This window comes from Papio anubis, chromosome 4 (assembly GCF_008728515.1).
Source record: "Papio anubis isolate 15944 chromosome 4, Panubis1.0, whole genome shotgun sequence".
Lineage (NCBI taxonomy): Eukaryota > Metazoa > Chordata > Mammalia > Primates > Cercopithecidae > Papio > Papio anubis.
In genome coordinates, this window is record NC_044979.1 from 95,165,290 (window position 1) to 95,191,035 (window position 25,746).

Consider the following 25,746-nt stretch of genomic DNA (forward strand, 5'->3'; position numbering starts at 1 on the left):
TCATATGGTTTTTGTTTTTCATTCTGTTGAGATGATGTATCACACTGATTGATTTGTGTATGTTGAATCATCCTTGCATTCCTGGGATAAATCCCACTTGGTCATGATGAATGATCTTTTAAATTGTTGAATTTGGTTTGCTAGTACTTTGTCGAGAATTTTTGCATTAGTGTTCATCAGGGGTGTTGGTCTGTAGTTTTCTTTCTTTCTTTCCTCTCCTCCTCCTCCTCCCTCCCTGTCCTCCCTCTCTCTCCTCCTCTCTCTTTCGCTTAGCAACAGCATGCTGCCATGTTTCTTTTCTTTCTTTCTTTCTTTCTTTTCCTGCTTGGCATCCAGGGGGTAATGTGGCCTTGTAGGAATGAATTTGGAAGTATTCTCTCATCCTCTATTTTCAAGGTGGTTTGAACATGGTGGTGAGCTGCATGGTACTGGATTCAGGCTGAGCATGATGGCTCATGCCTGTAATCCCAGCAGTTTGGGAGGCGGCGGGCTTGAATCCACGAGGTTAGGAGTTCGAGACCAGTCCTGGCTTGCATGGAAATTCAAAGAAACCCCGTCTCTACTAAAAATAGAAAAAAAAGTAGCGGGGTGTAGTGGCAGGCCCCTGTAATCCCAGCTACTTAGGGGGCTGAAGCAGGAGAATTACTTGTACCTGGAAGGCGGAGGTTGCAGTGAGCCAAGATTGTGCCACTGCACTCCAGCCCGGGTGACAGTGAGAGACTCCGTTTCAAAAACAAAAGAAAACAAAACAAAACAAAAACAAATAAAATACCAATTCAGTCTGGTAAAATTCAGCAGTGAAGCCATTCTAATTTAGTCCTGGACTTTTCTTTGCTGGTAGAGTTCTTATTATGGCTTTGATCTCATTACCTGCTATTGGTCTGTTCAGGTTTTGGATTTCTTTATTGCTCAATCTTGGTAGATTGTATGTGTCTAGGAATTTATCTATTTCTTCTAGGTTTTCTAATTTATTGGTATGTAGTTGCTCATAGTAGTCGCTAGTGACTTTTTGAATTCTGTAGTATTAGTTTTAATGTATATTTTTTCATCTCTGATTTTGAGTGTTTTTTTTTCTTATTCTGGCTAAAAGTTTGTTGATTTTATCTTATCAAAAACTAACTTTTTGGTTCATTTATCTTTTGTACTTTTAAATTTCATTAATTTCTACTCTGATCTTTATTAATAATTCTTTTCTTCTGCTAATTTTGGATTTGGTTTCTTCTTGCTTTTCTAGTTCTTTAAGATATATCATTAGGTTGTTTATTTTGAAGTTTTTCTACTTTTTGATGTAGGCATTTATTGCTATAAACTCCCTCTTAGTACTGTTTTCGCTGTACCTCACAGGTTTTGTTGTGCTGTGTTTCCATTTTCATTTGCTTGAATAAATTTTTCAATTTCCTTCTTAATTTCTTCATTGACCCACTGGTCATTTAGGAGCATATTGTTTTATTTCCATGTATTTGCATAGTTTCTAAAGTTCCCCTTGTTATTGATTTCTAGTTTTATTCTATTAGAGTCAGAGAAGATATTTCATAGGATTTCTATTTTTAAAAAATTTTTAAAGACTTGTTTTTTGGCTTAACATATCATCTGTCCTTGAGAATAATCCACGTGCTGTGGAGAAGAACATATATTCTTCAACTGTTGGATAAAATGTTCTTTAAATAACTATTCGGTCCATTTGTTCTATAATGCAGACTAAGTCGGATGTTTCTTTGTTGATTTTCTGTCTGGATGATCTGTACAAAGCTGACAGTGGGGGTGTTGAAGTCTCCAGCTATTATTGTATTGGGATCTGATCTCTTATATTTCCTTTATATATCTGGGTGCTCCAGTGTTGAATCTATACATATTTACAATTTATATCCTCCTGCTGAATTCACCCTTTTATCAATATATAATGATCTTCTTTATCTCTTTTCATAGTTTTGTCTGAAATCTATTTTGTCTGATATATATATATATACACACTCTCCTGCCTTTATTTTTTAGTTTCTATTTGCATGGAAAATATTTTTTCATCCTTTTATTTTTACCATATGTGTGTCTTTACAGGTGAAGTGTGTTTCTTGTAGGTAACAGATAATTAGAACTTGCTTTTTGTCCACTCAGCCACTCCATTTTTTTATTGGATAGTTTAGCCCATTTACATTCAATGTTATTATTGATAGTAGGGACTTACACCTGCCATTTTATTTATTATTTGTTTTCTGGTTGTTTTGTGGTCTTCTCTTGTTTCTTTTCTTCCTGTCTTCCTTTCAGTGAAGGTGGTTTTCTCTGATATGTTTTAGTTTGTTGCTTTTTATTTTTTGTGTATCTGTTGTAGGGCTTTTTTTTGACGGGGAGCAGGGTCCTGCTCCATCATCCAGGCTGGAGAGCAGTGGCATGATTAGGGCTTACTGCAGCCTCGACCTCCTGGGCTCAAGCAATCCTCCCACCTTAGCCTCCTGAGTAGCTGGGACTACAGGAATGCACCACCATGCCCAGCTAATTTTTTATTTTTATTTTTTGTAGAGATGGGGTCTCACTAAGTTGCCCAGACTGGTCTCAACTCCTGGGCTCAAGTGATCCTCCTGCCTCAGCCTCCCAAAGTGCTTAGATTACAGGTGTGAGCCACTGTGCCCAGCCTCTATTGTAGGTTTTCTGATTTAAGGTTACCATGAGGCTTGCAAGTAATTTTTTTTTTTTTTTTGAAGATGGAGTTTCGCCCTTTCACCCAGGCTGCAGTGCAGTCATGCGATCTCGGCTCCCTGCGACCTCTGCCTTCCAGTTTCAGGTGATTCTCCTGCCTCAGCCTCCCGAGTAGCTGGGACTACAGGCACCTGTCACCAAGCCTGGCTAATTTTTGTATTTTTAGTAGAGACAGGGTTTTGCCATGTTGGCCAGGCTGGTCTCAACCTCCTGACCTCGTGATCCGCCTAACTCAGCCTCCCAAAGTGCTGGGATTACAGGCGGGAGCCACAGCGTCCAGCACAAATAATATTTTATAACCCCCTGTTTTAAACTGATGACGACATGATATTGATTGCATAAACAAAAATCTAACAAACAAAGAGAAAACTAAGAAAAACTCTGCACTTTAACTTCACTCTCCCCACTTTTAAAACTTTTTCTTGTTTCGATTTATGTATTATTATACTATGTCTTGAAAAGTTGTTGTAGCTATTATTTTTGATAGGTTAGGTTAATCTCTAAGTCTTTCTACTCAAGATATGAGCAGTTTACACACAACTACAGTATTATAATATTGTGTTTTTCTGTGTACTTACTATTAGTAGTGAGTTTCGTGCCTTCAGGTGGTTTCTTATTGCTTACTAATGTCCTTTCCTTTCAGACTGAGGAACTCCCTTTAGCCTTTCTTGTAGGACAGGTCTGGTGTTGATGAAATCCCTCAGCTTTCGTTTGCCTGGGAAAGTCTTTATTTCTCCCTCATATCTGAAGGATATTTTCACTGGATGTACTATTCTAGGATAAAAGTTTTTTCCCTCAGCACTTTAAATACGTAATGCCCCTCCCTCTTGGCCTGTGAAGTCCCACTGACAAGTTTGCTGTCAGACTTATGAGAACTCCTTTTTATGTTATTTGTTTCTTTTCTCTTGCTTGCTTTTAGGATTCTTTCTTTATCCTGGATCTTTGGGAGTTTGATTATTAAACGTCTTGGGGTGTCTTCTTTGGGTTAAATCTGCTTGGTGTTCTATAACCTTCTTGTACTTAAATATTGATATCTTTGTCGAGGTTTGGAAAGTTCTCTGTCATTACCCCTTTGAATAAACTTTCTACACTGATCTCTCTCTCTAGCTCCTCTTTATGGCCAATAACTCTTAGATTTGCCCTTTGAAGCTAGTTTCTAGATCTTATAGGTGTACCTCATTCATTTTTATTCTTTTTTCTATTGTCTCTTCTGAGTGTGTATTTTCAAATAGCCCATCTTCAAGCTCACTAATTCTTCCTTCTGCTTGATCAATTCTGCCCGTAAGGAACTGCATTTTTTAGTACGTCAATTGCATTTTTCAGCTTCAGAATTTCTGCTAGATTCTTTTTAATTGCTTTAATCTGTTTGTTAAATTTATCATGTAGAATTCTGAATTTCTTCTGTGTTATCTTGAATTTTGTTGAACTTCCTCAACACAGCTATTTTGAATTCTCTGTTTGAAAAGTCACATATCTCTTTCTCTCTGGAATTGGTCACAGGTGCCTTCATTAGTTTGTTTGGTGAGGTCGTGTTTTCCAAGGTGGTCTTGATGCTTGCAGATTTTTGTTGGTATCTGGGCATTGAAGAGTTAGGTATTATTGTCTTCACAGTCTGGGCTTTTTATTTTTTTATATCTACCCTTCTTGGGATGACTTTCCAAGTATTTGAAGGGACTTAAGTGTTGTGATCTAAGTCTTTGGTCACTGCAGCCATATCTGCATTAGGGGCCATCCCAAGCCCAGTAAAACTGTGGCTCTTGCAGACTTATAGAGGTACCACATTTGTGGTTTTGGGTAAGATCCAGGAGAATTCCCTGGATTACCAGGCAGAGACTGTGTTCTCTTATCTTACTTTCATTCAAACAAATGGAGTCTCTGTACTGAGCTGCCTGGAGCTAGGGGAGAGGTGACACAAGCACCCTTGTGGCAGCCTCCACTGTGACTGTGCTGGGAGAGACCTGATGCCAACACAGCACTGGGTCTGGTCCAAGGCTTGCAGTGACCACTGTCTGGCTACAGTAGCCTATGTTCCCTCAAGGCCTCCATTCAGAAGCTGGTGAATTCAGCCAGCCTGTGTCCTTCCCTTCAGAGCAACAAGTTCTCTCTATCTTTAAGCAAGTCCAGAGATGCTGTCTGGAAGTCAGGGTTTGGGGTCGGGAACCTTAGGAATGTACCTGGTACTCTATTCCGCTGTGGCTGACCTGGAACCCAAACCACAAGATAAAGTTATTCTCACTCTTCCCACCTTTTTCCTCAAGCATCAAAGTCCTTCTCCATGACCACCGTTGCACTAGCCCATGGCTAGTACTTCCTGGCTATGCCAACGTTCACTCAAGGCACAGGGGCTCTTCAGTTAGCTTGTGATAAGTGCTACTAGTCCTGAGTTTCTCCTTTCAGGGGAGTGGGGTCCTCTTTGGCCCAGGGCATGTCCAGAAATGCTGTCTAGGAGCCAAGGCCTGGAATCAGGGACTCCAGGAGCCTGCTTGGTGCCCTACTCCACAGTAGCTGAGCTGGTATCCAAGTTGCAAGACAAAGTCTCCTTACTCTTCCCTTTCCTCAAATAGGAGTCTCTCCCCTGAAGCCACCACACCTGAAGCCAGCATGGCTGGCTACTACTACTGATTATTCAAGCCCAAAGGCTCGTTAGTCAGCAAGTGATGAATCTTGCCAGGACTGGGTTCTTCCCTTTAAGGCAATGGGTTCCCTTCTGGCCCAGGGTGTGTCTAGAAATTTCATGTGGGAGCTAGGGCATGAAATGGGGGCCTCCCCCTAGTGCACAATTCTACTATGGTTGAGCTGGTATTCAAGTTGTAAGACAATGTCTTCTTTACTCTCCCCTCTCTTCTCCTCAAGTGGTGGGAAGGAGTCTCTCCCAGTGCTGTCAGCAGCAGTGCCTGTGACTTGGGGAGGAGTGATGCAAACACTTCCGTGGCCTCCCCAGCTAGTATCTCACTAGGTCATGTACATTCTAAGCCCCATGGCACCAAGCCCACCAACAGAGAATTGTAGTTCTTTTGGCCTATTCTGCCTTTCAAGTTTATTTGGGACCCCCAGAGCACTTTAGCCCACGGTAGCTGGGCCTGCTAGAACTCAGGTTCTGGCTGCTTGGGTGAAAGACTCCTCTCTGGCTACAGCTCGTCTAAATGCTCCCTCGGCACTGACTGATTCTGCCCAGTGTTGTTTTTCACTGTGACAGGGCAGCACTGAGTTCCAATGCAAGGCCCCGCAATCACTGCACTGTCCCTCCCCCAAGCACACTGATTCTCTATGCCATGTGGCCACTGCTGGAGGATGTGGAAGGGGTGGTGTAGGCAATCCAAAACTGCCTTTTTTTACCCTCTTCAGTGCCTCTTTCCTTAATATGATGTGAAAACCAGGTACTGTGATTGCTCACATGATTTTTGGTTCTTATGAAGGTTCTTTTTTGTGTGGATAGTTTTTCAATTTGTTGTTCCTATGTCGGGGGCAATTCTTGGAGGTTTCCATTTGGCCATCTTGCCCCACCTGTCCACCAAAATGACTTTTTGGAGAGGAGTTATTAGACTGTCACTGGAAGTGGTGTAACAGCCCAATGGGTTCTTCTTGCCCGCTGCCTAGAAATGCCAATGCATTGAGAGCAACAGTTTTTGGAGCAGAGAAAGAGTTTAGTTATCAGAGGGCCAGCCAAGCAGAAGGATGGGAGATGATTTTCAAATCTGCCTCCCTAAGAAAATGGAAGCTAGGGTTTTTCAAGGATAGTTTGGTGGCCGGGTGCGGTGGCTCATGCCTGTAATCCCAACACTTTGGGAGGCCGAGGCCTGACATCACTTGATGTCAGGAGTTCGAGACCAGCCTGGCCAACATGGTGAAACCCCGTCTCTGCCAAAAATATAAAAAATTACCCCAGTGTGGTGGTGCATGTCTGTAATCCCAGCTACTTGGGAGGCTGAGGCAGGAGAATCACTTGAACCTGGGAGGTGGAGGTTGCACTGCACTCCAACCTGGGCGACAGAGCAAGACTCCGCATCTAAAAAAATGAAAAGCAAGCTGGGGGACAGGGGACAGTGGCTGGTTATCACTTCTTCTTCTTCTTTTTTTTTTTTTGAGATGGAGTTTCGCTCTTGTTGCCCAAGCTGTAGTACAATTGCATGATCTCGGCTCACTGCAACCTCTGCCTCCCAGGTTCAAGAGATTCTCCTGCCTCAGTCTCCCAAGTAGCTGGGATTACAAGTGCATGCCACCATGCCTGGCTAATTTTTTGTATTTTTGGTAGAAACAGGGTTTCAGCATGTTAGCCAGACTGGTCTTGAACTCCTGACCTCATGTTCTGCCCACCTTAGCCTCCCAAAGTGCTGGGATTATAGGTGTGAGCCACCATGCCCAGCAGGTTATCACTTAACTATACCTACTTCTTAGCAATTCAGGACCCTCCCATAATCCTAACCTTGTGACCTTTCATTAGTTTTCAAGGGTGGTTTTCGGTTCCTGAACAAGCAGGGAGTTAGTTTTGGGAAGGGAGGAGCTATTATTGTCTTTGCCTTACAGTTAAACTATAAATTCCTCCCATAGTTAGCTTGGCCTATGCCCAGGAATGAACACACAGCTTGTGAGGTTAGAAGCAAGATGGAAATAGCTATGTCAGATTTATTTGACTTTCATCATTTTTGCAAATGCAGTTTTGGTGACACTTGGAGCAACACACATCCATATATGTTCAGTGGGTTAGAGCAGGGGCCCTCAATCCCTGCTCTGTGGTCTGTTAGGAACAGGGCCACAAAGAAGCAGGTGAGTGGGGGTGAGCAAACGAAGTTTCATCTGTATTTACAGCCTTTCCCCTTTATGCACATTACTGCCTGAGTTCCGCCTTCTGTCAGATCAATGGTGGCATTAGATTCTCATAGGAACTTGAACCCTATTGTGAACTGCACTTGCAAGGGATCTAGGTTGCATGCTCCTTATGAGAATCTAATGCCTGATGATCTGTCACCATCTCCCATCACCCCCACACAGGACCGTCTAGATGCAGGCAAACAAGCTCAGGGCTCCCACTGATTCTACATTGTGGTGAGTTGTATAATGATTTCACTATATATTATAATGTAATAATAATAGAAATAAAGTACACAATAAATGTAATGCACTTGAATCATCCTGAAATCATCATCCCCCACGTCCCGGTCCATGGAAAAACTGCCCTCCATGAAACTGGTTCCTGGTGCCAGAAAGGTTGTGGACTGCTGGGTTAGGACATGGAGCCTGAAGACTTGAGAAGGAAGAGAAGAAGGTTCTATGCCACACTGGTCATATTTAGAAAACACTTCATATTATTGTTACTGGGGGGGTCCTTGCTCCCAGAGCTTCCAAGATGGTGGTGGGCTGCTTCCAAAACGGCGGTGGCCAGTTCCAAGATGGTGGCAAGCCTTGTGTTCTCTGACCTGGGATTCTTGGCCTCACGGATTCCAAGGAATGGAATCTTGGGCCATGTGGTGAGTGTTATAGCTCTATTAGAAGCCGTGGGTCACAGAAGAGAACCGTGGAACCCAGTGACTAGTGTTCAGCTCGATTAGGACGAATCCAGGCACTTAGCCATGCAGGAACAATGGCAAGCCTTTGGCCCTATCGGGAATGGCAATGGGGGCCTCGCTGGATCAGGAGCATAGCTGACACCCTGCCATCCTGCTGGATCCAGAGGGATGGAAGTCAGCGGTGGGTTTGCGACGGCAGCAAACAGCAGTGGTGGATGGCAAGTGAAAGCTCAGCTCGAGCTGTAACAAACACGGACCAGAAGAGTGCAGTTGCAAGAGTTAATAGAGTGAAATAGAGCGAAAACAGAGCTGCCATACAAAGGGAGGGGACCCAAAGAGGGGAGCCGTTGCCTGGTTTTATATCCCAATCATTTATATCCCAATCATTGTCCCTCCCGTTGTGCTTTCTTGCAACAGATGATTGGCTATTTCTTTATCTCCTGTTTTTGCCTTATTAGCATTTTAGTGAGTTCTCTTTACTATCTGATTGGTCGGGTGTGAGCTAAGTTGCAAGCCCCGTGTTTAAAGGTGGAAGCGGTCACCTTCCCAGCTAAGCTTAGGGATTTTTAGTCGGCCTAGGAAATCCAGCTAGTTCTGTCTCTCAGTATAACCATTGTCATCGTGTGCATTTTATTCCTCACTACTGTATATGTTACTGACAATGCTAAGTACTTTTTTGAAATATCTAGGCTTTGTAGGTATTCAGTGCCTAATACATATGTTAAAAGTAGAGGTTGTAAAATAATACATTCTGTAAATATCTTTTTGTTAAAATTCCCTATGAAATGTTTGGGGGGAGAATGGCCAAACCACCTCTTGAGTAGTACACACTGTGTTTGTGCACTGTTTCAGGCCAAGAGAGAGGAAAAGGAAGTGCAAAGAGCTCTATGCTGGTGTCCACAGTGAGGCAAGATTAACCATTGTTCCTTACTTCTATGCATTTTATTGTACTTATCTGTGTATATAAAGGATAAACAATACCTAATTTACAACATTTAGTCTTTCTAGATGTTAAAGAGGTCACTTGTGTATGACAAAAGTAGGGTTAGTAAACGAGTATGTTTTATATATTTTGTTTTAAAATTTCCAGAGAGGATTGCCTTCTGAAAATTTGAGCATTATTGACCACTGAGTTGATGGAGATGGGAAGTGTTCTAGGCCAGAATGTTCATATTTTAAAAGGCTCTTTCAAATTATAACTACTCTTACATGTGTGCAATTTATTCAAGACTGCTGTACACATAGTGGACAAATTAACTCCTTATGTATGTTAAATGTAGAGGTAGTAAAATATCACTTTTTGCTAAAATTCATAGGAAATATTGGCTTTTGGAAATGGAATTGTTACAGCACTTCTGTGAGCAGTGTAGTATTGTCTGTACCTGCTCAGTGGTTTTGAGGAGGTAGGAGGGAAGGAATTGCAAAAGGTAATATGCTAGTGTGTTCATATTTGGATATTTTCAGGAGCTGTTTTTTTCTGTATGTTTTGTGCATTTTGTTTTGCTGTATATATAGTGTATATGATAGACAAATGAGTCCTAATTTTGCAACATCCAGTCTCTAGATGTTAAAGAGGTTGCCAGTGTATGCAAAATACTTAGTAGAATTAGCACATTTTGTACACTTTGTGTTGAAATTAATAGGCAAGCTTGTCTTCTGTAAATGACTTCTGGATATGAATTTGTTCAACCATCTCTAAGCATTACACATGCTTATGTTTGTCCACTGGATTGAAGGCAGAGAGAAGGAAGTGAGGATGGAATGGTTCAAGGCCAAAGTGGTCATATTTAGAAGATCTCTCAGATTGTGACCTTTGTAACGTGTGTAATTTAACTGCTGTGTATATAGTAGACATGTTCTGATATGAAATAGCTAGTCTTTGAAGATATTCGGATGTGCCTGATGTTTTAAAAGCAGAAGTAGTAGAATAACACTTTTTGTAAATAGCTTTAAAAAATTAATGGAGAATACTGTGTTTGGAAGTATAATAGAATTGTTATACCACCTCTGTGAACAGTGTACTCTCTGTATCATTCATTGGGTTGAGGGAGGAGGGAGGAAATTACAAAAGGTGTTTTGCTAATGTGTACTAGAACATTTCAGCTTATCCATCGCTCTATACATTATGTTCATTTGATTTAACTTTTCCGTACTGTATATATTGTGCATGTACTAGACAAGCCAGTCTTAATTTTATAATACCTAATCTCTGGATATTAAAGAGGTTGCCAATGTAGGACAAAAATAAGAGTTAGTAGGCTGGGCGTGGTGGCTAACGCTGTAATCCCAGCACTTTGGGAGGTTGAGGCAGGTGGATCACGAGGTCAGGAGTTCTAGACCAGCCTGGCCAACATAGTGAAACCCCTTCTCTACTAAAAATACAAACAATTAGCCGGGCGTGGTGGCAGGTGCCTGTAATGCCAGCTACTTGGGAGACTGAGGCAGGAGAATTGCTTGAACCCAGGAGGCGGCGGTTGCAGGGAGCTGAGATTGTGCCATTGCACTCCAGCCTAGGCAACAACAGTGTGAGACTCCGACTCAAAACAAAAACAAAAACAAAACAAAAAAACAAACAAACAAACAAAAAAAAAAACAAAAGAGTCAGTAAACTAACACATTTTATAAAGAACACAAAACAAAAAACAAAAAAATTGAGCTTTTGATGAGCATGCTTGGAGTTTGGTATTCTCTGTCATCAAATAAGGGCAGATTCATTAGCTTTAACAATCAGCAGAATTAAAGGAAAGGCTGACCTCCTCTTAGTTGAGGAGGATGACTATGACAATGTCTAAGGAGAAGGCTCCTTGCGCCACCCTTGCAGGGAGGTAGGCAGAGTGAACACTGTATTTAGAATGTAATTTCTAACTAATTTCCATGCAACCCAGGGAAACTGGGTACAAAGGTATGAACATTACACAAAACTCAAGGAGTGCAATCAAAACCTCAAATTTTTATACCGGAGAGTTACATCTTCCAAAGTTTATTATTTGGAATTCCAGTCCAGTGATCTACTCTGTGATAAAAAGTGTGTACACTATCTTTATCTCCCTCACGTCAGACACTCCCAATTGCATTACATATTAAAGGCTGTAGAGAACCCAGTGACCAAGTCATGCAACTGACATTGTTGATCCGATTTCCCCAGTGTTATTTCACCACATAAACCTTTACTTCCTGTGATACTTAATGTAACTAGTGCTGTACAGAATGCAGTTGGAACAAAATTCTCCAACTTTAGAATAGTTTTAAGGAGATTATAACCAAATGACATGTTGATCGTAAAATTAAAATAAATATTCACAAAATACTTAAAGAAATTCCTCTTGAACTTCCATGATAGACTATGTTTAAAATCTACCTCTTGGCACATTAAATGAATTGACTTGCATATGGGAGTTAGCCAAACTCTTAGAGAACACACTCCAGAAATGAAGATTTGGCACTCTGTAATAACTGGTATCAAGCCTTCCTTTCTTGCTATAATTACAACTCACCAGCTGCTAATTAAAGCCATTGCTAGATCTTCAGTAAAATAATTTTATCTGCATAAAAGAAATAGTTATGTTTCTTAGTCAGAAGGTTAAGAGTAAGGAAACAATTCAATTTGTAATGCGTACATGCGGAGAGTTTTGGGTTTCATTTTTTTCGCTGACTTATTTTCTTTATATGTTTACATAAAGGAACAGAGTCCACATACTTTTAAGACAATGTAGTTTGTAGAGCTGTCCATCCCTCAATTAACTGGGTGTTTGAGTTTTGTCTTTTCTATCTAACGCTACTATGTACAAAAATTTACATAAAGGGACAGTGTTCTCATATTTATTTTATTAAGATATTATAATTTGTATAGTCATTAATTAATTATTGATCATTTGAGTTATTTCCAGCTTTTCAGTTTTTTTTTGGTGAAACGATGTAAACTTTGTTGTACACATTGCTTTTTGCGATTTTGGAAAATTTCCTTAGAGTATAATCTGAAGATGAGAGGTTAAAGACTATACATTTTTCTAGTTCTAATATTTTATTGCCAAATTGTTAAACTTTTCAAGAAGTCAGAACATCACCTTTTCTGGGGTCCTCCAACCAGATACTAACTTAAATTCCTGAAAGCATAAACCTCATTAACAAGGTCCTTGTGGCTTAATCTAGAAAACAAAATCCAGCAATATGAAGGAAATTCTGTTATATTTTTTAGCTTCTTGCAAGAGGCTGGGTTTTGAAGGGAAGAATGAGTATCTCAGTTATAGAAATAATAGGAATTATGGCCATAGAATTGGTGCTTCATCCCTGAATGCTCATTATCCCTGAGGTCTTTATGGTCTTCTAGAATTGATTTATGGAAACGCTTTTGTGCACCAGTTTTTGAAAAAGAGTTCTTAAGCTCCAGCAGGTTGGTCTGAGGCTTGGTCACTCCAGCTCTAGGAATCCAACCAAGAATAGGTCTTGTTTCTTCATTGTTTTCCATGTTCAAAACCAACTCTTCTTCTGGCTTACTTAAAAAATGTTCTAAAGTGAAAGCTTCCGTGTCTTGTTTATTTTGTAAAACACTAGGTTTACTAAGGCTAACAGGGTTTGGATACATATTATACTGATCACGCAGGGGAGATTTAAGATTTTCGTAGTGAATCCAGTGGTTTGGTTTACAGTAAGGTGTGGGTTGGGTTTTCAGTGACTGCTGTCTCCAGTATAAATCTTCTGTCTTTTTAGTATCTGTGATTTTTGGAAATGGCTTTATGTCATAAATGCTAGTCAGATCTTTTGTTGGGTAACAAGATGGGAGTTCATACGTAGATAGCAAGCTCTGTTCTTCTATAATCTTCTCTTCGATATCCTGGTTTTTATGGGTCACACCTGCTGGTGTGTTATCACTAAGTGCCATCATTTCTTTAGAACTGGGTACAAAGGTATGAAAATTACACAAAACTCTAGGAGTACAGTCTGGACAGGAACGTGGTCTTTGCTGGACTATAGCCTCCAGAGAACGCCGGTTCTGAATTAATCGGGCAATTCGTCCTTCCAATGGTCTGGGAGGTTTGAAGACAGGATGGAATTTTTCTTGCTGTAGTTGTGGGATAAAAAGGAGAAAAAAATTAATCAGGGATATTGCCATAAATAGTAGGTCAAAAGTCATACCCATTTTCACTGTCTGAGTACACATGAGATGGGTGTAGGAGTGTACATTGCAACACTCTTTGATATTAATTTAAAGACATTGAAATTTGGGTCCAAATACATTTTCCTCCTTTAATGGTTTTAGTGAATATGAAAGGGGCATGTGTTTTATTTGGATATACAGAACTCTTTCTGTGTGGGAATTCTGCTTTTAAACTTCAAAGATATAAAGGAATCACTGGAATAAAACTTCTGTCCGTCACTAACAGATGGCATTAGCAGTATGTGCAGTTATTTAATCTTAGCTAAAGTCTCCTTTATTAGGCCTTAGCAAGTGCCCTTAAACCTTGGCTGAATCAGAATCATCTTCAGAGCTGGCATGAAATGAAATTCCTAAGCTCCTAAGACCCTCCAAGATTGTGGGTGAGAAGGTCTGTAGTGGGCCACAGGAAGCTGAATTTTCAACAAGCATTTCAGGTGACGGTGAGGCTGGAGATGTGCTATGTTTTGAGAAACACTGGTCTGAGGTGTCATGTCTGTGCTTCTTTTTAAGTTGTTTTATAAATATTATTAACTCAATTATGTCTGGTAACTGCGAAAGTAGTGAGTGTATTTAAAGGGCTATTAATAGATACACGCTGGGTGGTGGGAAGAGGATGCAGCTGACTGGGAAGGGGTATGAGGAGGAAACTTTCTGGAATGATCGTATTCTGTATCTTGATGGGGTTTGGGTTACAAAGGTGTATTTGTTAAAACTCAGTGAATGTACACTTAAGATTTGTGCAATTGAACTTTATTTCACCTTAAAAGAAAAAACAACTGCAAACAAATATTGAACTCTGGTTGATAATATACATGCTGAATGTTTAGGAGTGAAGTATACTAATGTCTGCAATTTAATCTAAAATGCATAAAATATTTTAATTATTTCTGGATGATGGATGGTTAGAGGGATGGAAAGATGGATAGATTATGTGATAAAACAAGCATAGTAAAAATGTTAGTGGTAGAATCTAGGTGGTGAGTATATGGGTATTAATTATAAAATTATTTTAACTTTTCTGTATGTTCAAACATTTTATAATAATATGTTAAAGTAAAAAAACTACCAAAGAATGTATGTATAATGATGATGGAATTGACAGCAGAGATAATACAAATGAGACTAGTGAGAAAATAATCACGGTAGCTTGGACTTCAAAAAACGGACTTAGGAACATCCATTTGAAAGCTAGTCTGTTCATAGAGAAATTTCCATATTGAGGTAACAAGTTTGTTACAGCCTATAGCTAATCAAGTTTGAGTAAATACTGCGATGAAAAGAAAAAACTTCAACTCTTTGACGTGCTTTGTTAAATTTGTCATAAAAAAGGACAGGACTTATCATATTGTACTTTGACCATATATATTCCTGTATGCAAGAAGCAGTTTTTAGTGCTTTTACTTTATACTACTACAATAAAACATTTCATACACATTTTTATTACCACTAAAACATGTTTTCCCGGTCTATTCTTTATGATTTAATCAGAAACCAGCAAGATTCACTAAAACTTTCTTTTAAACTTCCAATTATCTTAGGTATATTTTATCTTGTTATTCATAAATATTTAAGAGTTGATTTGCTTGCACAATGATTTTGCGTATATTTGGCAAACATTCTGTATATAATGGAATATGTATTTTGTACATACCATACAGGGTCGAATCTCTGGAAATCTGGACAGTTGTTGAACATACCTGACAATATGTGCTCATATAATATTTTCTATCCGTAGAGAATGCTCATTGCAAATTCCACATAAAAATCATTAAAAACCCTTCAGTGAATGATACAGCACAGTCTATAAACCTGCTCCTGGTATTATGATTTTATATCAACTTAGGAAATGCTGAAGGTAATGTAAAATAAGTATGTTCAGTTCAGTTTTTATTTTTATTAATTTATTTTGAGACAGAGTCTCACTCTGTTGCCCAGGCTGGAGTGCGGTGGCACAACCTTGGCTCACAGCAACCTCTGCCTCCCAGATTCAAGCGATTCTCCCGTCTTAGCCTCCTGAGTAGCTGGGACCACAGGCATGCGCCACCACACCCGACAAATTTTTGTATTTTTACTAGAGACAGAGTTCTACCATGTTGGCCAGGCTGGTCTTGAACTCCTGACCTCAGGTGATCCACCTGCCTGGGTCTCCCAAAGCACTGGGATTATAGGCGTGAGCCACGGCACCCAGCCCTCAGCTCAGTTTTTTTGTTTTCTTTTTCCCCGGCCCATCATGATCTTGGCTCGCTGCAACCTCCGCCCCCTCCCCTGGTTCAAGCGATTCTCCCGCCTCAGCCTCCGGAGTAGCTGGGATTACAGGTGCCCGCCACCACGCCCGGCTAATTTTTGTATTTTTAGTAGAGACGGGGGTCTCACCATGTTGGCTAGGCTGGTCTCGAACTCCTGACCTCAGGCGATCCATCCACCTTGGCCTCCCAAAGTGCTAGGATTACAGGCATGAGCCACCAAGCCTGACCCAGCTCAGTTTTTAAAGTGTTCAAATTGAAATAATCTTACAGTTGTTTTTCCATGTGTTTTTCACAATTTATATATCTTTAAAATGTTAATTTTGTTTTCAAAATTTGTAGTCGAGAAGAAAATTTAGGTCTCAAATAAAACAACACATATGCAAACTATTAGGTCATTTCATCTCATTTACGTAATTAAACCAATAGATGACACCTTTGCTCATTAAAGGGCTTGATTATTTCTTCCAGGCCATTTTGCATAATCAGTTTAATAGTCTCTATGATATCTGCAGAGAATGTATTGACTTTTAATTGTAATTCAGCCAGCTCTCAATTATTATGAATAGCAAGAGGAAGCCTTTATTTCTTCAAAAGCATGGTAATGTACAAGATATATAAATATGCAAGGGGCTGGGCGCAGTAGCTCACACCTGTAATCCCAGCACTTTGTGAGGCTGAGGTGGGCGAATCACGAGGTCAGGAGATCGAGACCATCCTGGTCAACATGGTGAAACTCCGTCTCTACCACAAATACAAAAATTAGCTGGGTGTGGTGCTGCGTGCCTGTAATCCCAGCTACTCTGGAGGCTGAGGCACGAGAATTGCTTGAACTCAGGAGGCGGAGGTTGCAGTGAGCTGATATCGTGCCACTGTACTCCAGCCTGGTGACAGAGTGAGACTCTGTCTCAAAAAAGAAAAAAAAAAAAAGCAAAGATCTACGGAATTTACTAGGAATCTCATTAAATTATTAAATTCTTTTGTAAACTGCTTCTTTTGTAAGTTATTTCAGCAACAGTAGCACAGTAGAAAATCTGTTTTTAAAAAAAAACAAAAACACTCTGAAGAAGAAAAGAAATCTTTTTTTTTTTTTTTGAGATGAAGTCTCACTCTGTCGTCTAGGGTGGAGTGCAGTGGCGCGATCTCGGATCACTGCAATCTCTGCCTCCCGGGTTCAAGCAATTCTTCTGCCTCAGCCTCCTGAGTAGCTGAGAGTAGAGGTGAGCGCCACCATGCCTGGTTAATTTTTGTATTTTTAGTAGAGACAGGGTTTCACCATATTGGCCAGGCTGGTCTCGAACTCCTGACCTCGTGATCTGTCCGCCTCAGCCTCCTAAACTGCTGGGATTACAGGTGTGAGGCACCGTGCCTAGCCCAAGAAAATAAATCTTGCTTGTTTTCCCAAACAGCAGACACAGTATTCAAACCAGTTCCAATCAGCTCAGAATTCACTTCTAAAATGAATAAAAATTTCCATTTGCTAACTTGGTTGCTAAAACCCATGACACAAAAAGTGGCAAACCAAGAAAGAGCCCAGCACTCTCCCCCCAAATAACTGAGAGTTGACTGTAATTACTTACAGGCTCTGGGTCAAATCCTATCTGTCCTGTTAACTCTGCTACCACCTTTTCATGGTAATCATCCAGTTCAAGGGGGTCCATGGGCCCCAGACCTTAATGGAAACATCGTCTTATTATTTTGTTAGGGTAAACGAAGAACGGCAGTTATATTACCCTTTATAGGAAAACTTACCCATTCCCTTTGTAATATAATTAGAACCAATAAAATGAAAACCAACCCTACCTCCCAGCTACCCATGAAGAGAAATTTACCACCCACCTTAATTCCTATTACTTAGGATTTAAATACTTAGATTGAGTAAAAGACAAAAATATGAGAAGTTGAAAGCTTGTCATAGCATTTGTTAAATATTCCAATTTTGTTCTAATTTTTACTTGTTATGAAAGTGAACTCATACCTGTAAAATCATGAGTGTACGAAGTGAGCCAGTGGGACCTCTCAAGATTTCTTTGTATGTTGGCTTCTTTGGCAGAGCAAATACGGTCCCATGAATTTAAAGAAGTGTTAGGAGCGAAGGTTTTAGGAGGTTTTGGGTAGAATACTGGCTTATTTTTCTCAACACCTCTAGGAAACTAAAATATGAACATAAAGATTACTGCTGTTAATGTCATCTAGTAGAATAAGAGCTGATTCATCATCTCAGCAGGAAAGAGGCAAAGGAAATTCCAGGCTGAAGTCAGATACTGGTTTTTTTTGTCATTAATTACTAGTTAATTACTAATTGCTATAATTGGAACCATATATAGAGTTAAACACAATATTCTGTCAAATAAATGGTAAGGTCTTTTCTAAAAGTCTTTTGCCTTAGCAGGGACTTTGATAATATGTATTGGAGAAATGTCCCTGAATACTCTACCTCCAATGAAATTTTAATAGCAATACAAAGGGCTCTGAGGTGCTCGTTTGGCTAAGTTTAGCTAACATTGTATGCCTTCTACTTTTCCTTCCATGCCTGAAATGAAACCATTTGATGTCTTTTATGAATTTCCAATGAAGTTTACATCACTCAAATTCAAATGAAATTTTCATTCTTCAGACATAACTATAGAGTTTTATTTTATATTTTCAAAAAAGCTATGCATGTAAACATGAGTGAATAAGTGAGTTTCACTGCAGTCTTTTTGGGTACTTAGAAATTCACCTTTTCTCAGTATCTCTCTTATGATACTTAATATTTACTAAGCACCTATATGTGCACAGTAGGGGTTAGAAACAAGCGTGGATCCGAAACAAATCTTGCCATCCAGGAACGCTAGTAGCGGAGATAAAGCATGAAACACAAATGACAAAAAGATTTTAAAAAGTAATTCTTTGTTGTAAAAGAAATAAATTTATGGACTGGGCGCGGTGGCTCACGCCTGTAATCCCAGCACTTTGGGAGGCCGAGGCGGGCGGATCACGAGGTCAGGAGATCGAGACCATCCTGGCAAACACGGTGAAACTCTGTCTCTACTAAAAATACAAAAAAATTACTGGGCGTGGTGGCGAGTGCCTGTAGTCCCAGCTTCTAGGGAGGCTGAGGCAGGAGAATGGTGTGAACTCGGGAGGTGGCAGAGCTTGCAGTGAGCGGAGATCGCACCACTGCACTTCAGCCTGGGCAACAGAGCGAGACGCTGTCTCAAAAAAAAAAAAAAAAAAAAAAAAAAGAAAGAAATTTATATAGTACTTTTTTTTCTTTCTTTTTTTTTTTTTTCCCAGAGACAGGGTCTCACTCTGCCACCCAGGCTGGAGTGCAGTGGTACAATTATAGTTCACCAAAACCTCCAACCCTTGGGCTCAAGTGATCCTCTGGCCTCAGCCTCCTGAACAGCCTGGAATACAGGCCTGTACCACCACTCCCGGCTTTTTCTTTAAAAAATACTTTTTGTAGAGACAGGGTCTCATCATGTTGCCCAGCCTGGTCTCAGACTCCTGACCTCAAGTGATCCTCTTACTTCAGCCTATCAAGCATTAGGATTATAGACCATGCTCGACCATGAGACACAATTATTTGAAAGTTCAAAGAAGGCAGAGATTGATTCCACCTGAATGGGGAAGTGGAGCTGGGAAACAGGGAGGGAGGGTGGAGATGAGAGGCCATGTCATGTTATACGCAGAAACTGGGCCTTGAATGACGCACAGAGATGTGGAGGCCAAAGGAACAGCAGGAGCAGAGGTATGGATAGTGGTGGCAAGTGTGGAACTAGCATTTCCTGAACATTAGGCTGCTGGGTGCCCTTACAGCCAGGCCCACCCTTAACACTTGAGGGCCTGGGATGAAAGCACAAATGGGCCAGGCCCGGTGGCTCACGCCTGTAATCCCAGCACTATGGGAGGCTGAAGCAGGCAGATCACGAGTCAGGAGATCGAGACCATACTGGTGAACACAGTGAAACCCCGTTTCTACTAAAAATACAAAAAAAAAAAAAAAAAAAAAAAATTAGCTGGGAGTGGTGGCGGGTGCCTGTAGTTCCAGCTACTCGGGAGGCTGAGGCAGGAGAATGGCATGAACCCGGGAGGCGGAGCTTGCAGTGAGTCGAGATCGCGCCACTGCACTCCAGCCTGGGTGACAGAGCAAGACTCCATCTCAAAAATAAAAGAAAATGGAAGTCTGTATTCCATTTGTCTAAATAGTTTAATTTATAAATCAAGTAAATAAATGTTACATAAAATATGTTCCTTTCCAGGTTTAAAATTGGACTTCTTGGACTACTTCGAGTTCTGCACTGGGACAGGGTGGTTCAGGAAAAGCCAGCCGCTGGTCCCTGGCCTCAGCACCCTGACTGCTTTCTTCTTTACCCGCTCCATTTATCCCCCACCCCACTTCTAGCAAACAGGCATGCAGTCATATTTTGGTCACTCCTTTGGCCATGAGGTATATGCCAGCTTGGCAGCACTGCTAACCCGTGGGAGGATGGAGTTGAGGAATAGACCCCAAGAAGGGCCTAGGATTGGGTTCAAAGCCATTTGGTCAGGGAATTCTGTGGTTCAAGATCATGGTCAGGGGAGGGAGACAGGGGAGCATGGGCTCCAGATGAACATACCCGCTTGCTCCACAGAAAGGGCCACAGCCAGTGGAAGGCCAGAACTGGCCCTCTAAAGTGTGGGGCCTTCTAAAGTTCCTGGGCCTAAGGGTTATGCTGGTCATAGCAACCCTTTGAGATTGAAGTGATTCCATTTTACATATAGAGTACTCATGGGAAAAGGCACTGCTACCCCTGTAAACCTTTAACAAATATGTGTCTTACTTATTCAGGGATAAAGAAAGCCCCCTTTGATCCCCTTATCTTTTTCATTATTTGCAGAGCCAGCTTACTTGGAAATAAGAAGGACTGTTTTTTTTTTTTTTTTTTTGAGATGGAGTCTTGCTCTTGTCCCCCAGGCTGGAGTGCAGTGGCGCGATCTTGGCTCACTACAACCTCTGCCTCCCGGGTTCATGTGATTCTCCTGCATCAGCCTCTCAAGTAGCCAGGATTATAGGTGCCCACCACCACGCCTGGCTAATTTTTGTACTTTTAGTAGAGATGGGGTTTCACCATGGTTGGCCAGGCTGGTCTTGAACTCCTGATCTCAGGTGATTTGCCTGTCTCAGCCTCCCAAAATGCTGGGATGACAGGCGTGAGCCACTATGCCCAGCCAAGAAGGACTTTTAAAAAAATATTGTGCTGCGGGGCTGGATTAATCTTGTGTCTTACACTGGTTGAACTAACAACAGAGACCTACTGAAACACATTCAAGGGCGTGGGAAAGGAAATAAGCAATGTGAAATTTTACTGTAGCCTGTGATGTCTTGAGAAGGGACTAAAGAGGCAGGAAACATTTGAGAGGGGAACTGATCAGTTTTCAGTATGTTAAGGGGATGTTACTCTGAGAGGATAGTGAGAGAGGGGTGGTGGAAACCATTCACTCCAAAGGTATTCATTGGCTCAATATACTAAACTCAGGGTAGAGTTTGTATCTGATATGGAAGATAAGCCCACAGCAGAAAGGAATTATAGTTCCTGAGATGTTAGTTTCTAGGCAGACACTCCAGTCTACAAAGAAGTGACATTAGTTGTTTTGAATTTGGAATATATTCTCAGAGGAATAGTACTATATAAATTGTGGTTACATTCCCAGCATAGCTCATATATGTAACTCATAACCTATTTATTAAACACTTACTGAATACCTATTGCATGCAAAACCATGTATAAGGTTTTGAGAGTTCTGTGCTAGGCACCAAAACTCCATAAATTATCACTAAAATAACATGGTTGTAATATATTAAATGAAACAAAAAAAGCAAATATAGTTTTTTTGTTTGTTTGTTTTATTTTAGTCTTGAATGATGGGACTTAACCAGGTTAAACAGGGGAGGTTAAAAGGTTTACTGTGGAGACCACATTGCCATTTGCAGAGGCCTTAGCATTTGGGAATACTGGTTCTTTATTAGATATTTTAATTAATTCTATTGTATTAGCACCATTTTTACACTAACAGGTTATGATAAGGCACTTTGTTCATTTACATCTGGAATGAAAAGAGAGAGAGAGAGAGAGACGGAGAGAGGGAGCAAATAAGAGACTGGCAGAGAGAATTATTTTTGGCATCTAGTCAGGGCTTAGGAAAGAGGGCTGAAGGGAGAAGAGGACACCTGGTTGGATAACAGTGCTGCCTGAGATGGAATGGCGGGAACACTGGCGGTGTGAGACGGTAGATGAGGAGAGAGACAGACCGTTTGTTTCCCATTCTGGGCCCCTTGTATGTCAATGGGCCTGAACAGGTGGCAGGGGGCACAGGGTGCTGGTGGCCACGGAGAGGTGCACTGTGGGCGTCCAGTTATTTGATAAGATGACTCCTTTCTAAAGGAGGTCCCCGCATGATCACCAAATTCATTCTGGCCACTTAAGGATGAGTGTGGAGTATGGGTGGTATGTTGGAGAGAGAACTGTCCCTGGAATGAGGAAAGTATCTCTAGGATGGGGATGGGCAGTTTAGATTGGAAAGATGGCAGGTGGATCAAGAAGAAAAACTGCTCCCCTTTGAAGGGGTGATATTGGTGAGCTGTCTCTCAAAGGGAAGCCAAGGGTCTGTCCAAATATTTAGGTTTGCAGAAAACTGGGTTGTAATGAACATTGTGTTATTCTCAGCGAGGCTTTGAAAATGGTTTTCTTAAAAACATTTCAAAAAGTCCAAGGTAAGGAGGCTTATAGCACTTGACCTTTGTGATTATATCTCATCTTATCAAAAAAATTATTACAAGGTAGATTTCATCCTAGAGACTATTCTCATATCCTAAAAGCTAAGGCTAGACATTCAAGCTCTTGAGAAATCGGACAAAAGTCTTCAGCCACTTGAGTAAGCAATGACACAAACAGTCCAGAAGAGTCAAGTATTAAAACCTATGTATGGGCCGTGCACAGTGGCTCACACCTGTAATCCCAGGACTTTGGGAGGCCGTGGAGGGAGGATCACTTGAGGTCAGGAGTTTGAGACCAGCCTGGACAACACGGTGAACCCCTGTCTCTACTAAAAATAGAAAAATTAGTTGGGCGTAGTGGGGCACACCTGTGGGCTCAGCAACTCTGGAGACTGAGGCAGGAGAATCGCTTGAACCCAGAAGGTGGAGGCTGCAGTGAGCTGAGATCATGCCACTGCACTTCAGCGTGGGTGACAGAGCGAGACTCCATCTCAAAACAAAAATAAAACCTATTTATGTTTGCCAATTGGAAAAGGAAAAGGAATGTTGACTGGTTCGGTAATGGATGGAAATGGTCAGTGAGAAGAGATCTCAGCAGGAAGAGAAGGGTAGCAGAAGAGGCCCTGAATAGAGTGGTAAGTGCAATGACCACTAATGACTCTGGAAAACTGGGCCAGTCCAAAGAGGCAAAGCTAGGGCAGCTCTGGGGTCTGGGTGGGAAAGGGGCGCCTGATCTCAGTAGCTGCTGAAGGCAGAGCTGCTGCATCCACATGCAACGTGAAAGGAGGAGGGAAAAATGACATTTAACACACTCTGTTAACATGAAGCCCCGGGAATTAATTTTTAAAAGGTTAACGTTCTTATGTGGAATATTCTCCTTTCCAAGGTTACCCTTTTCTTTATGTTGCTAGGTCAACAAAATACTATAACCATTGAAATAATAATAATTAATAATAATAACAGCAGCTAATATTTATTATGAGCTTACGATGTACAAATATTGTGCTGGGTGCTTTTCTGTGTATTTCATTCTCAGGACGGCACTATCAGGTAGATTTTATTATTATTCCTGCTTTATCTATGAGGAAACCAGGTATTGAAGGATGAAGTCTGTTACCCAGGTCACAGAACTCATAAGTGTTGGAGCAGTATGTTATACAGATTTTCTTATTGGCTTGGATGGAAAGTACTAACATATGGTTCCTGGAGTTTTCTGTTTTGCAGCTGGGTGACACATTTTTGGACCTGTGTATCAGGTCGGTAGTGTCCCTTCTCCTTTCCTGGGTACAGTAGAAGGAGAGGGAAGACTATTATCCCAGAAATGCAAGTTACAAGTCCTTGAAAAACAAGGCATTCTTGCTATGAGTTCCATTCTCAGAGAAGGATTTAATTGGTGTGGGATGCAGCCTGCACCCCTGGCGATTCTAATGTGCAGCCAAGGTTGAGGACCACTGCTCTGGCAATAGGAAAGGTAAATACTATAAAAAATATCCTCCTGAGACTGGTGTGGTGGTGCACAGCTGCAGTCCTAGATACTTAGGAGGCTGAAGCAGGAGAATGCATGAGGCCAGAAGTTTGAGAATATGGTGTGCCATGATCGCACCTGTGAACAGCCACTGCACTCCAGCCTGGTGTTAAATAATTAATAGACCTGAGAAAGGCAGCATGAGACAGAATCTGTCTCTCTCTCTCTCTTTTTTTTTTTTTGAGACAGTGTCTTACTCTCACCCAGGCTGGAGCGCAGTGGTGCCATCTCGGTTCATGGCAGCCTCTGCCTCCCGAGTTCATGTGATTCTCCTGCCTCGGCCTCCTGAGTAGCTGAGATTACAGGCATGCCCCACCACGCCCAGCTAATTTTTGTATTTTTAGTAGAGACGGGGTTTCGCCATGTTGGTCAGGCTAGTCTCGAACCCCTGACCTCAAGTGATCCACCCGCCTTGGCCTCCCCAAGTGCCTCCCAAAGGGATTACAGACATGAGCCACTGCGTCTGGCTATCTCTTTTTCTTTTGTTTCTCATTTTTATTTATATATTTTAGAATTTAAAGCATTTAATTAAACAAAAACCAACTCATAAACTGGGCAGTTGCCAAACCAAAATAGGTTCAGAGACTCTGCCACTGCCAGGTGGTGGAAGAAGGTTTATGGACAGAAAAAGGAAAGTGACCTATAGAAAACGGAAGTGAGACACAGAAACAGCTAAAACTAGGTGATCGGCACAATAGTAGGTTACAGTCTGTTTATGCATCCAGTTAGGTTACAGTTCATTCTGTATGGAAAAATCTTTAGGCCAAACTTAAAAGACATGAGGAGGCAGCTGTAGGCTATATTCAACAATTCCTCCTTTCTGGTTACAGGGCAACATAATGAGACCTCGTCTCTTAAAAAAAAAATCCTTTAATGGGAATAGAGCATTGTAGATACAGAACGCCGTAGATTACCTCCCCCAATTAAATGATGAAAGGCAGGAAAAATAGGAAGGACAAATATAGAGAGTATTATCCTAGAGATTAGAGAAAAAAAAGGTGAGTCATGAGTTACTCCCATGAAGCTCAGTATCTATTTTATTTTTACTTCTTTGTCCAGGGAAATGCAAAACTTGGTTAGAGTTAGGGATGAGCCAGAAGAAAATCTGAAAGGTCAAAAATTAAGAGCAGTTAATAAAGATTAAGAAAGTGGGATTAATCATCAGAAATAAGAAATAAATAATCAGCCAAAAATATTTATGTATAATGCACTGTGGGGATATACACATAACATATTCTGTTCTGAAATAACTCGTAATTTGGTTGGTGAGATATGAAATACATGTGAAAAGTTACTGGTTACAGTATGTGTGGTAGAAGTCAGAAGAGGGAGCTATCATTTCTGCTGGAGTAATAATAATGCCTTACAAATTATAGTATTTTCTAGGTTTTGAATCTTTCATATGATCTGCATATCTTGTGAAATTTACAGGACAGATTTCAGTGAAATTACCCAGATATGTTTTATGAATTAAAGCTCAGAAAAGGGAAATAATCTGCCTCATATAACTTATACAGCAAATGGCAACAGAGGAGTGACCAGCAAGCACACAGGCCTCCTGACCTGGTTCTCTTTGCTACACAACAGAAACGAGGAGGGTTGAGCTGGGCCTTGAATTAACAAGTACTAGGCAGAGAGGCCCTGGAGGAGGGCTTCCAGGAAGCGAAATGGCATGAACCTGTTTGGGAACTAGAGGGTGGGGCCAGGCTGCAGGCTGGAGGTAAGGGCAGATCCTGAGGGGTCTCTGCACCTCAGTTAAAGTATCGGGATTTACACTTAGGCAGAGGATAGCTATTCAGGATGGCTGCTAAAGGAATGTGACATGAGGAAAACAGGATTTTAATGACTAGGAAGAAACTTAGCTAGAGATCTGGAGCCTTTGGCTA

At 41.1% G+C, this 25,746-nt stretch overlaps 1 protein-coding gene across 3 annotated transcripts in view; it reads right to left on the reverse strand.

The window, feature by feature from the left end:
• Nucleotides 1-11,159: 11,159 nt before the first annotated feature.
• The window catches only part of C4H7orf31 (chromosome 4 C7orf31 homolog), a 46,128-nt gene continuing 31,541 nt past the window's right edge, over nucleotides 11,160-25,746 (reverse strand). For all 3 annotated transcript variants that reach the window (XM_009203210.4, XM_003896181.4, XM_017956845.3), the window contains exons 8-10: nucleotides 17,572-17,746; nucleotides 17,174-17,265; nucleotides 11,160-13,254 (exon numbers count right to left, since the gene is read on the reverse strand). In XM_009203210.4, the coding sequence (XP_009201474.3) occupies nucleotides 12,433-13,254; nucleotides 17,174-17,265; nucleotides 17,572-17,746 (1,089 nt within the window). In that variant the 3' untranslated portion in view covers nucleotides 11,160-12,432. The remainder of the gene's footprint in view (nucleotides 13,255-17,173; nucleotides 17,266-17,571; nucleotides 17,747-25,746) is intronic.